We start from the raw sequence: 17,227 nt of genomic DNA, 5'->3' as shown, positions 1-17,227 counted from the left end.
CAGCGGCCTATATTTACTGCTTCTTAAATGAGTGCCTGGGCCAGCTGTGAGGCATGGGCAGGACCACATGTGGCCAGATGCCAGGAACGAACAGACATGGTGTTGGCTCACTGTGCTTTGCCTTATAGCAAAATTTAGAGAGTACAGTATTTACGGTATGATGTGTACTTATGAACAAAGTGTTTTGAGATCCTTTGTTAATACAATCCACCTCAACTGCATGGTTTTCTCAAATATAAAGATTTTGCTTGTTTTGTTGCTTTTCTAAATCCTCAGACTACATGACTTTGTTGCTATTTATTCAGGATCAAGATAAATGCTTTTTAAAAAGCTTTCCTTGTAGGGTGGAAGCAAATTCTTACCTGTGAACCAGCGTGTTCTTGAGGCCCCCAACCAAGCCCCGGGCGATGGTCTTCACTCTGGGGGTGAGGATCGCTTGGGAGACGTGGAAGGAGCCCCGTGGGGCCCGCTCACTCAGAGTGGTCTCCAAGAAGAGGATTAGTTTGCGCACACTTGTGGTGTTTGCCCAGGGCGCTGGAATCTTCTTTCCTGGCCACAGGAAGGGGTACTGCTTGTAGAAGGGACAGTGGTAGAAAATAAGAACCTGAAATATTCAAAACACAAAAAGGAGAGCAATCCATAAAAATGCTGAACGTTAACTCCTTCATTTTACATGGATTGCTAGGAAAAAGGCAAGAAAATATAATCATATGTGGAAAGTCAAGAACTGTTTATATTAATATATATTTTTAGGAAATCAGCAAAGATTTACAGAGCACTTGCCATATGTCTGACTCAAAAATTCTTAACTTTTTTTAGCATAAATGCCTTTGGAAGTATACTAAAGTCATGGGCCCCCTTCTCAGAATTACATTTTAAATGAATGCATAAAATATATAGGATTACAAAGAAAATCTATGACGTGGAAATATAGCAATCACTATATTAAATAAGTTTGTAATAAATTAATGCATGTGCTGCATGATAAATGCATTCAATAGAAATATTTTGTGGTCAGTCTAATAAGTATGGTAACTGTGAGTTAGTGATGAGCAAAAGTGGTATCTCGGATACTTGCAATAACCGAAATGTAAGATGGATGCATCTAGGGAGATAAATATCAGGCAGGGCTAAGATTGCTGTGGGTCACCGCCTGCCCTCATAATCAATGGGTATACTAACTTCCAGTTCAATTTTAGTAAAAATGAAAATGTAATTCGTTTCCCATCCAAATTTAAAGACTTCTTAAATTCTACCCTCATATCCCCCGGGGAAGCTTTGGACCTCAGGCTGAGAACTCTCAGGCCGAGAACTCTCAGGCTGAGCAGCAAGTGCTGTCTAGAAGTTATGTCTCCTGTAACTACAAAATTGACAGCTTTTGGAGTTGAAAGAAAAACATTGAACTAATTTGTGGGTAAACAGACTTTCGATCGTGTGTGCTGGCTCTGCCTGGAACTGCCCTTCCCAGGAGAGTGGGGAGTGTGCCACCTGAGTCAGGGGAGACTTCGCAGAGGCAACTGGTCTCCACAGAGACCGCTCAGGATGGTGGTGGTGTTGAAAATAATTAGCAAGCTACATCCACAGCATTAATTAGTTTCTGGGAGGCAGCTGTGGGATAGGAAACTGCTATTTTGATGGTCCCAATTCAGAGCTCTGCTGTGAAGGTTTCTAAAGGAATATATTTTTCCCTGTCCCAGGCACTAGTGATCTTTTCCTGGAGGAATGCCCTGCACATGCTCACGAGGCCTGGATGCCATCCCCGGATAGCTGGCCACAGAGGGTAATCCTCCAGGCACCCAAGAACAAGAGGTCTGAATGTCAGCCTCATTTCCAGTGTGCATTTAGCTCGTGACTAAGGTGCCTGACTAACTGCTCCCCGAGGCCCAGAGCTGGGGTGCAGCAGGCTGGTTGCACTGAACCGGGTAATGGCTGTTCTTGTTGTTTTTAATGGTTTTGAGTAATGTCTGACTGCTAATGACGTCTGTGGTAAACGCAGTGTGTTAATGAGGTTAATCACAGGCTCATGATAAGCAGATTGCCTGGGGGAAGGGGAGGATTTCCTTATAGCAGTGTAATTGGCCAGGTGGTAAGGCTGGGGGCTGTGAGGAAAGCCGTCCTGTGCAGTGGACCGTGGGAGAGGTGGGAGGTGCTGTGGTCCTGTGACAGGACCTGCTAGACATGCCCTGTGCCTGCTGCCTGCCCCTGGGCCGCATGTCAGGGAACGAGAGGACTGTGCCATTCTTTACTCTGCCTTGCAAAAAGTGCATAAAGCACAAATTATCCAAAAGGGTCTTTATGCCTTTCTCCAAGAGCCTTCTTGAGCAATCTGACTCTAAGGGTTACAGGGAGAATTTCTGTTTACAGGGGGAGGCTGGCCTTGCAAACCAACTCTCACTCTACAGGTGACTCTCATTCAGGGCCTGTGTTTCGTATCTGCCCCCCGCCCCCAACTCTGTCTGCTGTGTTTTTCTCTGAAATACTCTCCCCTCTAGCTCAGTGGTTCACGTTCAGTTTTTCTCTTGAGACTCAGATTAAAAATCTCATTTCCTTTAAGAATGATTCCTTGACGGACCTCCTCTTATTTTGGTCATTCTTTTACTTGGAGCCTCTGGGATACGGACTTAATGCTACATTCTACTTTTCAACTGATTTATTACAAAATCCCCTTCTTCATATAGTACAGAACATTTGAGGCACTTTTATCATGCAATTGTCTATCAGTTGTTTCGTATTCTCTAGTGTTATGTACTGTTACCATTTCATTAAGATCCTAAATACTTCCAAGATGTAGATTAAATCTTCCAACTCATTGTACCCTCAAAACCCATAGCCACTAATGTACAAATAAATATATACCTATGATGTAATTGCATGTTAAGTAAATGAAATTTGACTGAAGGGTAGCATACTTCTTTCTACTAAATTGTAGTAATAAAATATGCAGGGGGTTACATGTGAGGCAGCTCATTACATGAAGAATATTTAAAGTTGAACTCTGCCCTGGCAGTAGCAGGGATGACTGGTGCCTCTGTTTGGAATCTCTTTGTTTAGCTTTTTTTTTTTTTTTTTTTTTTTGAGACGGAGTTTCACTCTGGTCGGCCAGGCTGGAGTGCAATGGCATGATCTCAGCTCCCTGAAATATCTGCCTCCTGGGTTCAAGCCATTATCCTGACTCAGCCTCCTGAGTAGCTGGGATTACAGGCGCACGCCACCATGCCCAGCTAATTTTTGTATTGTTAGTAGAGATGGGGTTTCACCATGTTGGCCAGGCTGCTTTTGAACTCCTGACCTCAGATGATCCACCTCGGGCTCCTAAAGTGTTGGGATTATAGGCGTGAGCCACCACGCCCGGCCTGTTTCGCTTTTAAGAAGAGATGTGGCAGGAATAACAAGGGAAAGAAGGGAGCACAGGGGATCTTAGGATTTAAACTGATGATGTGCTCCTTTTTTTCCAAGATATCATCACAGTCTCTTTCCTTCATAACTTTAGAAGTATTTGTAGTTGGATAATACGGTTAAAAAACTGCTTAAAAAACTATGATAGATCATCACTCTACTGTTAGAAATTCACTGCCTGCACTATTCTTTATTCCTGAAGATACCCCTTACTCCTGCAGATTTGTAAGCAGTTTAGTATGCAATATGTCAACCCATCTCAATCCTGGCTGTGTATAAAATTATATCTGTACTCAAATTTAACCTTACAGAATCCCCAAATTCCAAAGCTCTCCATCCCTTTCTCCCATTCTGCTAATTCTCTGAGATCTTCTGATAATAGCAGCTCATTAATAAAAGCCATGTATTTCATTAGCCTGATATACAACACCAGTTCTGAAAAACACCACTGTGCCTAAATACCCCTCAGGGAGCAGGAGAAGCTGTAGGAACTCTGGAAAGCCAGAAAGAATGTGACTGAATCGTGGTTCTCACTAACCAGGATTTTAAAATTTGCCCATTTTTCTCTTGAGTGAGTTGCTTAGTGTCTCCATACCTCAGTTTTCTCACCTGTAAAATGGAGACAATAACAAGTACCCATCTCATGGTGTCACTGAGAAGATCAAATGAGGTAATCCGTGTACCCAGCTCATTGTAAAGGTCCAATAAACATTAGTTGTTGTTACTATTATCTCATATTGTAAGAGAGAAATTCCACTGGGAAAAACGTCTCTCCAAGTTAGACATGAACAGATATAAACTTACTCTTATGGGATAGAGGTGTGATAAATATTTAGCAAAATATCACTTACAAAAGTCTTAGTGAAGAAACTGGTTTAGATAGATTTTAGCAGATACTAAGAGTTAACTCATGAAGCCTCTATGGTGTCAAAGACATTTAGAGCTTCTCAGGGTGTGCAAAAACAACTTGGTATTTCCAGTTATTCAGGCCAAGCCTGGGAATCATCCTGGAATCCTCATGTTCTTTCATACCTCAAATTGCATCCATTAGGAAACCCTGTCGCCTCTATCTTCTGACAGATGCAAAATCTGACCACTTGCCACTAACAGTCTCACTGGGTTCCTTACTTCTGCCAGATCCCCCTGCCTTGGCCTCTTCCTAGCACTGCAACCAGAGAGATCTGATGAAGATCTAAATCAGGCCACAACATCCTGTGCCAGAACTCTCCTCGCTTAGAGTGAGTGAAGGCAAGGGTCTTTACAGGGCCTTCTAGGCTCACATGACCACCAGTCACCTCTCTGACCTCCTCTCTGACCTCTGTCATCACCTGCTCTCCAGCCACACCGCATGCTGCTTTTCCTCAAAGATGGCAGGGACACTCCTGCTTTTGGGCCTCTGCACTGGCTGCTGCTTCTGCCCCCAAATATGCATGTGATTAACCCCTTCAAATGTCATTTTTTTCAATGAAGGTGCTCCTGATCAACCTTTTAAACATTTCAACCAATCCTCCAACCCACAGAAGCCTGGTTCCCTCTTACCATGCTTGACCTTTTCGTTTTCCATAGCTCTTATCACTTTCTAACACTTTACGTGTGTGTGTGTGTGTGTGTATACACACATGTATGGAGAGAGAGAATAAATATACATATATGTATATATGTGTGTCTGAGAATATACATATATGTATATACGTGATACACACATACACACACATATATGTATGTTTATTATCTCTATTATCTATGATCTGTCTCCCTCCACCAGAATGATAGCTCCATTAGGGCAAGGTATCTTTGTCTGTTTTATTTACTAATTTATCCCTAGTCCTTAGAGGTGACTTGACACATACCTGGTGTTTAATAAATATTTTCAAGTGAATAACCTTGAAACTATTTTTAATCAAAAGTTCCTCCTTGAGTTAAAAAATATCTGCCTCTTAAAGATGTTTTGGTTAATGCATCTGCTGAGCAAGTGAGTAACTTTGAATGAGAGATACGTCTTTTTTTGTTTTTTTTTTTTAAGAGAGTGTAAATTAAACACTTTCCTGAAGCTCTTTTCTCCTACTCTCATCCTTTGGGATCAGAATGGAATACATCTGAGGCCCACATTCCTCTTCCTGAACATGTCCCTCATGGTCCTAGGCTGGGAGGCTCTTCTCAACTTCTGCAAACTACGGAACGCTCTCCTGGGCTGGAGCCCCTTCAACAGGCTCTTCTTTCCTTAACTCTCTCTCCCTCTAAGACCCAAATACTTTTATAATATTAACACTCCTGAGATGAATCACTATGTTTCAGTCAGCTAATACTTTTCCTAATCAGTCAATACCTTGGCCAGGATTATCTGACACTGAGTTGAAGGCAAGATGGAACAGACTATCCCTGAGGGAAACTAGAAGAGTAAAAGGGGACCTCAGGAAATAGAGAACGGGAATGACCTACTGGCCCAATTTTACAACTTTGCCTTGGTTGGTTCTCGCCAGGCCACTAAAAGTAATTAGATGGCAAACAGTTTGCTGGACAAGCCTTAGGTATTTGGCAGGGGTTAGCCCTAGCCCTTGAACCTATCCTAGAGCCCAGGAACTAGTTTGTGTATGTTTAATGTTCCAAACAATCCACTCTCCAGCCTAAGATTTTACAGATGGCAATTCGGGAAAAGCAGGAAGAGTTAAGTTCTTGTCCTTGGAAGCTTATCTCTCCTTCCCTCCTACCTGGCAGTTGTTCTCCCACAGAGTTCGCAGCGTCAAACTTTCCACACTGCAGGCTGGGCATAGCTTGTTTCCAAAGGCCTCCTGGATCCGGAGAACCAGGCATTTGTGATGGGTCTCATCCATGGCATAGAAGTGGTTGAAATCCAGGAAGATAATCTCTTGGGGGTGCTGTGTAAGAAACGAGTCAATTTCCATCAGCCCATCCCAGACCTTGATGCCAAAAAGCCCATGGATGAAGTAGATCTCCTGGTCGGCATCCCCTGGCTTGGAAGACACACGCAGGTCAAAGTAGCGGATCCCAGCTTCTAGCTGTTCCCGAAATGTCAGGTTCTGAGTCACAGACCACTTCTTCATTAGCTTCTTCACCAAGGAGATCCTGGCGAGGCGTTTGATAGCTTGGGTTTGGTCAGGTCCCACTGGGGACTTTTCATCCACCCAGTAGCTGAATGAATCATGTGAGCCTGTACAAAGAATAAAGGTGAGGAAAGCAGATGAGATGGGAGCTGGGAAAAATAAGCCAATTGATGAGAAAACAAACAAACAAAAAATTAAGAACCAAATACACACACTAAAACTACAAATGAATAGTAGCAAAATTTGCCAAGTTTGCTAGGAAAAAAAACACAAAGAAAAGTAATGCTGCAGCTTGTTAAGCCTGGGGTAATACTATAGTTTTCATATATTTTGCTGGCGTAAGATAAATTAATAAATAACCTTTTGCAAAGCTATTTAGAAATATGCCGAAAATAGGGGCTTTAAAATATTCATACAATTTGCTCTAGTAATTTCATTTCAGGAAAGCTATTCTGAGGAAATAAACTCTAACATTCAGGAAAACAAAGATGTCTGCCAAAGAATATTCATAATAGAGACAAACTGGAGATAATGCTTAAGTGTCTCTTATAGAAGAATGCTTCATTGTGATATATCCACTTTATTCATGCCATCATTGAAACAGAGGATATGAAAACACTGTGTCTATCTCAACAACACTGAGAAAGTGATTTAAATTCTAGGAAAGGCAGAATTTCAAGAAACCCAACTTACTTTCTTTTTATGTTTTTAAAACATATAAAAATTATATATATTATTTTACTATTGTAAAAGTCGGAGTCAGTAGGAATGATTTATTGACAGATCAGCCAACCATTTTGATGGGCTCGACACAGTTTAGTTGATATGTTCCTCTTTTTGAATTCGTACCTTAATGAGCCAAAACTGCTATTAAATGGTCCAAATGCACATTCTGTTCCTCTGTCTTAACAAAGGGATAGGATGAAATGTTTTGTAAATGTCTGTTATGCCTGTTGGGTCTATAGTGCGGATTAAGTCTGATGTTTCTTTGTTGATTTTCTTTCTAGATAATCCATCTGTCCAATGCTGAAGAAGTCTGCAACTATTATTCTACTGGGTCTACCTATTTAGCTCTAATAATATTTGCCTCATATATCTAGGTGCTCTGGTGTTAGGTGTATATATATTTACAATTGTTATATCCCCTTGCTGAACTGATCCCTTTATCATTATATAATGACCTTCTTTGTCTCTTTTTGTGTTTATTTTTTTTTGCCTTAAAGTCTATTTTGCCTAATATAAATATAGCTAATTTGCACACTTTTGGTTTCCGTTTGTGTGGAATATTTTTTTCCATCCCTCACTTTCAGTAGACTGTAAAGTGTGCCTTTACAGGTGAAGTGAGTTTTTTGTGGGCAGTATATAGTTGTGTCTTTTTTTTTCTTTTAAAATCCATTCAGCCAGTCCATATCTTTTACTTGGGTAATTTAAACCATTTACATTTAAGGCTATTATTGATAGATGAGGACTTACTCCTTGTCATTTTGTTAATTATTTTCTAATTACTTTGTATATTCTTTGTTCCTTTCTTCTTCTTTTATTGTTTAACTTTACTATAATAAAACATAGAAGAAATGCTTCAAGACATTGGTCTAGGCAAAGGTTTCATAGCTAAGACTTCAAACACACAGACAACAAAAACAAAAATAGACAAATGGAACTATATTAAACTGAAAAAGTGTCTACACTAGCAAAGGAAACAATCAAGAGTGAAAAGACAACCTGTAGAATGGGAGCAAATATTTACAAACTATTCATCTTACAAAGGACTAATATCCAGAATATCCAAGGAATTCAAACAACTCAACAGCAAGAAAATGAAATAATCAAATTAAAAAGAGGACAAAAGAATTAAATAGACATTTCTCAAAAAGAAGACATACAGATGGGCATGGTAGCTCATGACTGTGATTCCAGCACTTTAGGAGGCTGAGGCCGGTGGATCACTTGAGTCCAGAAGTTTGAGACCAGCCTAGGCAACATGTGTGAAACCCTATCTCTACAAAAAATACAAAAAAAGTAGCCAGGAGTGGTGGTGCACACCTGCTACTCAGGAAGCTGAGGTGGGAGGATTGCTTGAGCCCAGGAGGTTGAGGCTGAAGTGAACGACGAACATCGTACCACTGCACTCCAGCCTGGGTCAGAGTAAGACCCTGCCTAAAACACCACCACCACCACCACCACCACCACCATATAAATAGTAAGCAAACATAGGAAGCAATGCTCTATGTCACTAATCATCAAGGAAATGCAAATCAAAACCACAATGAGGTATCATCCCTGCCCAGTTACAATGGCAATTTTATTAAAAAAAAAAAAGACGAAAATAACAAATGCTGGTGAAACTGTGGAGATGTATGTAACTATTGGTGGAAATGTCAAGTAGTACAGTCATTATAGAAGACAGTATGGGCGTTACTGAAAAAACTAAATGTAGAACTACTATACAATCCAGCAACCCCAATAATAGGTATTTAACCAAAGGAAACAAAAGCTGTATATCAAAGGGATACCTGCACCCCCCATGTTTCCTGTAGCACTATTCACAATAGTGAAGATATGAAATCAACCTAAATATTCATCAACCAATGAATGTATAAAAAATATGGCATAAACATACACTGGAATACTATTCATCCATAAAAAAGAATGATATCCTGCCATTCACAGCAACACGAATAAGCCTGGGGACATTATGTTCAGCAAAATAAGTCAGGCACAGAAAGATAAATATTACATATTGTCACTCATACGTGGGGACTCAAAAAACTTTTGAAGTTCATGGAAGTAGAGAGTAGAACTGTGGGTATTAGACTGGGAAGGGTAGCCGAGAGGGTAGGCTAGAGAGGCTGGTTAGCAGATACAGAATTATGCTAGGACCGGGCATGGTGGCTCATGCCTGTAATCCCAGTACTTTGGGAGGCCGAGGTGGGCAGATCACTTCAGGTCAGGAGTTTGAGACTAGCCTGGCCAATATGATGAAATCCTGTCTCTACCTTAAAAAAATACAAAAATTAGCCAGGTGTGGTGGTGCATGCCCGTGGTACCAGCTACTTGGGAGGCTGAGGCGTGAGCATTACTTGAACCCGGGAGGCAGAGGTTGCAGTGAGCTGAGATGGCACCACTGCACTCCAGCCTGGGTGATGGCTAGACCCTCTCTCTCTCTCAAAAAAAAAAAAAACAAAAAACAAAAAACAAACAAACAAAAAAAAACTGTTGCTAGATAGGAGGGATGAAGTCTGGTGTTTTGCAGCACTGTAGGATGAATATGGTTGACTATAATTTACTGTATACTTTTGAAGAGCTAGAAGAGAGGATTCTGAGTGTTCACAACACAAAGAAATGATAAATGTTTGAGGTGATGGTTATACCAATTACACTAATTTGATCATTATACATTGTATACATGTATTGAAATATCATTCTGTATCCCATAAATATGTGCAATTATTACTGTCAACTAAAAATAAAAGGGCAGGGTGTGTGAGAAAGAAAGCATGAATCCCCCTAAACAGAGATTATCTTTTTCTGAAGTATGAGTGACCACCACAGGCACATTCCTAATTATAGTGAGAAAATATTTCAACAGTAACTATTTCTAGATGAAAATCATCTTATTTAGCAAATATCTTTCATTTTGGTTATTGGTTCTATCCAGGGTGAATCATTCTTATGTCTATTATCCACTAACTCATGCAGAAGCTAATTTGGTTAGTGCTGTGACTGGCTGTGAGGTGAGGGACTCCACAGAGGTGGCTTCACCTTGCAAGTAAAATCTAGAAGGAAAATGCCTTTGCTTTGGCACTACTAACCTTGTTCTTAACCACTACCCCCCATATTACCATCAGAATTCCTGTATTCATACTCATTCACTGTCATCCATTTTCCATTTTTCTAAATTTTAGTGTAGGTATTTCACACATAATGCAAAATTTTACAAAACACTACCATTTTATATTATTTCAATTTTCTTGAAAACAAATAATTCTGTGATGACTTCAGTGTTTTGTTTCCTAAGAAATAAAGTGAAAAAGGAAAAAAAAATAACAAATAACGCTTTACTTTTATGTAGCATCTGGAACACAGAGACTATCCAGTAAGTATTAAGAAAAGACCTATTTATTCATCCTTAGGCAAATTGAATTTTGCAAGTGAGAAAATTACCAGCATATTTCAGGTAAGAAAAATTGCCATTACTAATAGAAATGTGGAACAAGTCCCCCTGGATTTTCCACACTGGTTATCTCTGTTAATGAGGCTCCCTGGATACCTGCCTAATGCTCTGCTTCCTTTGGCTGTACAGCAACAGGAAATTTTTATACCTCCTCATTGAGAGATTTATTATGAATACATTAGATATAGATGGTGAATAGCGAGTTCTCTCTTCTTTTTAAATTGCATTAACAGCCCAGCTGTTCAGGATTGAGTGTGTAATATAGTGCAAGGCACATACTGAACTTAATTCTTCCCTGGGCATTAGGGAATAGCCATTATCCAAGCGTGGAGGAGAGACAAATCCCCTCTGGTGTTCTCCTGTTGGTGTTGAGACCAGTTACATCTCCAGAGGGAGATGTGCTAACAACCTCCAACACTTTTCTCTGTGTCTGAGGACTGTGCAGAAATGTGACAGCAATGGGACCCCAGGGATCATTTTGAATACACAAGGACATACATGGTACCCAGATCATCCCACAGAAGAGGGAGAGCGTGTATATTTCCTAGGAACAGAGTCTTTTTTTACCTCTTTGTTCTCTCTTCATTTCTCCGGCCCCACCTTATGCTTTCTGACCTCCTGTGCCCAGCACCATCCCTGCATCCCTCCAACCCCTTTACAGGACAGGACAGGACAGGACAGAACAATGAAGCAGACTGCTGAATGTTTTATAGCACTTGCCCTATATAGGCCTATAGCAGCCAAAGCCAACCATCACTTATTAACCACTATCAATATTTTTCCTGTTCTAGTTATTTCTTTTCCAGAAAGCTTTTGCATCATATGGAGTGGGTGAAATAACATTTAACTGCCTAAGTACGTTAAATTATTTCTTTTTGGAAAAACAGGCTAACAATGTCCCCCCTTTCCTGCACATACAATATTTATAAACCACGTAATCTGCCAACAGTACTTACAAATAGAAAATCCTAATATTTTATAATCCAAATTCACTATCAAAGTTTGTTCCCCTATTACTCCTCTACAACTCATGGAAATTATTTTATTCTTTAAAGACAGTGATTCTTCCCCTTCTGTCCTGGAATGTATGAATAAAATTCTAGCATTTCTTCAAAAGAGGAGGAAAATACCCTGCACCACTGGTCCTTGCCTTATTCTCTAAGAGAATTGCTGCTTGGGAATTGGTAGGGATAGCAGCTCCATGCACTCTAGTTTGTTTTATGATAAGGTCAGCAAACAGCTTAGGACTCATCCCACTGTAATTTCTGCTGCTAAAATAATCTTCGCTGCTATTACCTGGCATTACCTATGCACCTTCACTCACCTCTCTCTTTGGCTGCTTTATCTCTGTCTAAAACATATTTAAGTGGTACCCCTTTGTCTTAAAACAAAACAATGCTTTACTCCACACATGACTGTCTTCTCTTTCCTCCTTGCTGTCAAATTCTTGAAAGTGTAGGCCAGTCCTGCTGCCTTTGTCTGCTATGACACACTCACTCCCTTCCATCTGAGTCCACTTTCTCTCCTTCTGTTGCTACTCTTGATCCTAACAACTCTCTAATTCAAATGGCCATATTCTTCTTGCTTTCTATGAGGGTTTGCCAAGTCAGCTTGTTTGTGGAATCTTCCATTCCCTTGTGCTCAGTGTATATTTCTGCATATTTCTGGGTGTTCCCATCCTGCCTTTACCTTCTGTCTGCTTTTCTGACTCCTCTTTATTGTCCCTAAATTTAAATGTTTCCCAAGGATCTATTCTATATTCTTTTCCTTTGTCCACCTTCAGAGACTTCAGTCCCACTCCCCAGTTTACCACAGTATGCAGATGACACCAAAAGCTTCCTTTCTAGCCCAGACTCCTGTAAGTTGCAAACTTACCTTCCCATCTTTCTGCTATGGCCTGCCTCCAACGGCCTGCTCACACAACAAAGTGCGTATTTTCAAAGTCTAGCTTCTCCTGCTGGCCCTCTCATCCCCCAAAGTGTCTCTCCTGAATTTCTGCCAGTAGTTACCCAGTCACTCAGACTTGAAATCTTGGATTCTGTTTAAACTCTTCTCTCTCTCTCACCGTCTTCATTTAACCAGTTACCAAAACTTTACATTTGACCTTTGCAACATACATCAAACCTGTCTCTTTCATTAACCTTCAACTGCCACTGTTCTCATTGATACACTCATTGCCTGTCAAATAGTACCAAAAACCAACCAACCACCAAACAGAAAGCCTGATTTGGATCCTTTCACTCTTTCTCATTTGTTCCTACTCAAAAGGCAGTTTTCTTAAGATACAGCTTTGATTATGACACATTCCTCCCACTTCCCGCCTTCCAAATAAAGCTCAAACTCAACACTGGGGTTTTAGAATTGTCTTCAGTATGGTGCCAATGCATTATTTCAGACTCATCTCTTACCAGGCCCCTACATATAGCCTGGAAACTGTTGGTATGCAACATAGACAGATAGGCAGGCCTCTTTCTGGACTCTGTTCACTTTTGCTGATACCTTCTGTAAAATATTTTTTCACCCCAACTATGTCTACATTTTCTCCCCAGCATTTATAACCCATATTGAGTAAGTTACTTTTTCCATATCTCAGTTTCCTCATCCGTCAAATGGGCCAATAGTACCTATTGTCACAAAATTATTGTGAATATTGAAATGTAAGCAAAGTGCTTAGAACAATACTGACACTTAGTAAGTGCTGAACTATAATTATTGCTGTTATTAGACATTCTTAATTAGTCAGAAATCAGAGGGTGAAGGGCTGATTAACTGAAGCTTCTTGTCTTAAATACTGATGGTCTAGAAGATTTTATTTTCTGTACCTGATTCATCATTCCTCTCTATCTTATTAGTTGACATGGAGATGACAGCTTAGCCTCCACTCTGTTGGCTATAGCCACCACCACTCTTTTGGTCACAGTCTAAGTTTGTCATCACCCACATTGAAAATCTTATAATTTAATTTCTGACTTTTTTACTTCTTTACTTCTGCCATGCTTCAACCTGACTTTTATATTCCTCCCCTGTCCCGCACCCCACCCCTTCCAGTCTGAGAGCCCAGCATTGGCTTTACTTCTCCTTCAGCTATATCTAAGATCATCCACTTGCCAGCTTTCACATGCAGAATTATTAATTATAACTATCTGAAAGCTGTTAGGAGCCTGCTGAGGTACATTGTCTGTCTATACAGTCCTGAAATACACATAGAAATATTAATATGACATTTTCTAGCCTACCTTTTGACTAACAACAAATGTTTTTCTCCTTTTCTCCAATGTATTTCATTTTTAGAAGAGAAGCAATATGATCTTAGGACGTAATTGGCATCAAATACTAAATGATTGTTTTCAGACTCCTTTGGGCAGAGAATTTCACTGTCATCTAAAAACTATTCCATATATAGCAGTAAATATGGACATATAAGTCCCTCCTTAATGTTCTATAAGCCTAGGACTAATTTTAGCCCTTAGAAAGGTGAAATTTTTTTCCTCCAGTTTCTAGAAATTGACTTTTCTCTAATCTTTTCATTTTCTTTTTTTTTTTTTTTTTTGTATTTTTTAGTAGAGATGCGGTTTCACAGTGTTAGCCAGGATGGTCTCGATCTCCTGACCTCGTGATCCGCCTGTCTCGGCCTCCCAAAGTGCTGGGATTACAGGCTTGAGCCACCACGCCCGGCCCCATTTTCAAAATTACTACCGGTTTCTTCCTTCCTATTTTCTTATATAGTCAACAGTCATTAACAATGTTTCTTTTTCCTTTCTGTATGCATACAAAACCCTGAATCATGTATGTGAAAGCACTTTATAATGTAAAGCAGTGATTCTCAACCTTAGATGCACATCAGAATCACTGGGAGGTGGCAGAGCAGGGGGCGCTTTTAAAAACCACCAGTGCTCATGAGCTCACCCCAAACCTTCCAAGTCAAAATCTCCCTGGGATGAAAGTTGACAAGCTTCTTGCTGATTGTAATGTATACCCAGGCTTGATACTTACAGCCACAAATGTAAGATTATAGTTTCCCAAAAGTTTTCTGACTTCTGGGCATGGTCTTCTATGGTTGGTCTTCTAGTACTTTCAAACCTTCACATAATAATCTGGTGAAGTGCCTTTCCCACATATTGGTAGATGCTTTCTTTATCACTCCTTTTGTTCTAAGATACACCCTGCCCTTTAAACAATTAAATCACTACAGCTTGTTTGTGAAGAAGAAAATATTGGGAGGCCTTGGTTTCCTTATCATGCCTCCTAGTATGTGATTAGATTAGGTTACTTAAGGTCTATTAGGATCCTTGGGATGTGCGCTGGGTTACAGAGTTCAGAATAAAGTCCCCGTGGCAGCAAAGTCACACGGGAAGAGAGAGATTTGAATGGGAAAAGGGTAGCAAGATTTTTGCTCAGTGTTATAGTTATTGCCTCCTAGGTGGTGTTAGATTATCTGAGAGGTAAGGTAGGAGAAAATGAGCTAGCTGGCCTCGTGAGACCAGGCACAATCAGTTTGCTCTTTATCTGGAACACAAATTACTGCTTGATTCTTTCAGAGGGCTGTCATTTGGGGATTAGAGATCTCAAATGAGTGCATACTAGTTTTTAGTTAAAGCACTTTCATTACCCATTTCTTGCAAATTGGAGTAGTTGCCATTTTCTTAACTCAAATAAAAAGACTTTAAAGCTAGCTTCTTGGGAACCTGGTTTCTAAATAAAACAAAAAGAATTCAAAACACACACTATGAAATGATACATTTCATTACCGTACAATGGCATTTCAGATTACAGGATGACCACACTTCTAGCCATGGAGGGAAGATTAAGACAAGAGTTAAGTGAAGCATAAGAAGACAGAGAGAAACTCCTCATCTGGGGAGGTGAGGATGGTCACCCCAAGTAAAATAACTCCTGACTTCACATATTTAAGAAAACCTCCTGTCTTCACCTCCCTTAGGTTCCCCTGTCTCTAAGTCCTTCTAACTTTGAAGCCATTAGTTCCCCCAGGTGTTTCACTGATCCCACTCTCCCCACCCCATGTATATTGACACCATTCAGTGTATCTGTGCCTCTAAGCACAGACATAGAAAAAATTTGTTCTTAGGGGGCGAAAAATCTTACTCTTGCATGTACAAAGTACAGATATATCTGAGCGTTACAATTTCACAGGGGAGGAGTGGGGGAAATAAGGAATAGAAATGCCTAAAAAGACTCCTTCGGGGAGTGATTATGAACAAAAGGTTGAGATAGACCACTGCCCTAGACTGAGGTTCCTGGCTTATCTGGGCAGAACCTTTGACCCTGTCTCTTTTTAACCTTAATTGGCCTGCCTCTCAGTGCCTCCAGCAACGTTTCCCTCCCATCCACAAGGTGACCCAGTACTCGAAGGTTCTATTCCCATCCCCTGTCCCTAGAACACTAATGAGTTGGGAACCACTGAGTTCCTTCTTTTCCAGTAATCTTTTTAAGTATTCTCACTCACAATTTCCAGGACCACCAACAAATCATTTTTCTGTCTACGCAGTCCCAAAGGACCCAGACTTGCACTTTGAAAGATACTAGTTAAGAAAGAAGAACTTTACAAATGGTGAGTCCTGACACCTAACTTAATGAATTACCATAGCTCTGAATAAGCTAAATGGAGTGTCCACGCAGTGGTTAGGGGCACAGGGTCTGTTGCCAGGCTGCCTGAGTTCATAATCCTGGCTCTACTGCCTACTAGTTATGTGAATAAAATGCTGGGCCTTAGTTTCCTCATCTGCACAATGTGGACAACAGCAGTACTAACTTCGTTGGTTTGTTGTGAAGACTAAACGAGTTAACTCAGGCAAGCACTCAGAGTCATCCTTGGCTAATAGAATGAGTTCAAACATGTTATTATTATTAATTATTAAGAAATTTGTGTCATCTTTTATTTGGATGATACTATCTGAGAAACAAATAATTCTGGTTTCTAAATAAAGCCATGAAACCTCAGTAAATATTTATATTTGAGGATCTGTCATGGCAGTTAACATTTAGGGCTAGGAAAAATGAAGTCTGTAATTTACATCATTTATTTTAGGTTACACCCAAAATCGGCATCCAAAGAGTAAGTTTGGATCATAGTATTCTACAGTTGAAGTTCAAATTGGCACTAAAACTAAAATTATAAATTATTAATATCTCTAATCTGCTCCTATGTCAGTACTTGGAAATAAATACAGTGACTACACAATTTGAAAGTATAAGAGAGAAAATTCTGAGGATGTTCTTAAACTTTTTATTTTTAAAAATATAAAATTAGATGTCATCAAGTGATTTTTATGGAAAAACAAATACAACCTGTTGCCAAAAATATGTTGAATGACAGATTTTTTGAGAGTAGAAGCCTATATGATCCATTATTTGGAATAGAAAAAACAGTAATGTCTTCCTAACCCATCAAAAAAACCCTATCAGTTTTCTCAAATATCACATATCATTAAAACACTCAAACACGGCCGGGCGCGGTGGCTCAAGCCTGTAATCCCAGCACTTTGGGAGGCTGAGATGGGCGGATCACGAGGTCAGGAGATCGAGACCATCCTGGCTAACACGGTGAAACCCCGTCTCTACTAAAAAAAAAAAAAAA

General features: G+C 40.0%; 1 protein-coding gene across 2 annotated transcripts in view; it reads right to left on the bottom strand.

Moving 5' to 3' along the window:
- The window catches only part of PLCXD2 (phosphatidylinositol specific phospholipase C X domain containing 2), a 97,401-nt gene that overhangs the window by 57,280 nt on the left and 22,894 nt on the right, over positions 1-17,227 (bottom strand). For both annotated transcript variants that reach the window (XM_023212943.2, XM_023212933.2), the window contains exons 2-3: positions 6,105-6,565; positions 363-604 (exon numbers count right to left, since the gene is read on the bottom strand). In XM_023212943.2, the coding sequence (XP_023068711.1) occupies positions 363-604; positions 6,105-6,565 (703 nt within the window). The remainder of the gene's footprint in view (positions 1-362; positions 605-6,104; positions 6,566-17,227) is intronic.

The sequence above is a fragment of the Piliocolobus tephrosceles genome, chromosome 2 (assembly GCF_002776525.5).
Source record: "Piliocolobus tephrosceles isolate RC106 chromosome 2, ASM277652v3, whole genome shotgun sequence".
NCBI lineage: Eukaryota > Metazoa > Chordata > Mammalia > Primates > Cercopithecidae > Piliocolobus > Piliocolobus tephrosceles.
Note: the sequence above shows the minus strand (reverse complement) of the source record. Positions and strands in the feature narration are given on the sequence as shown.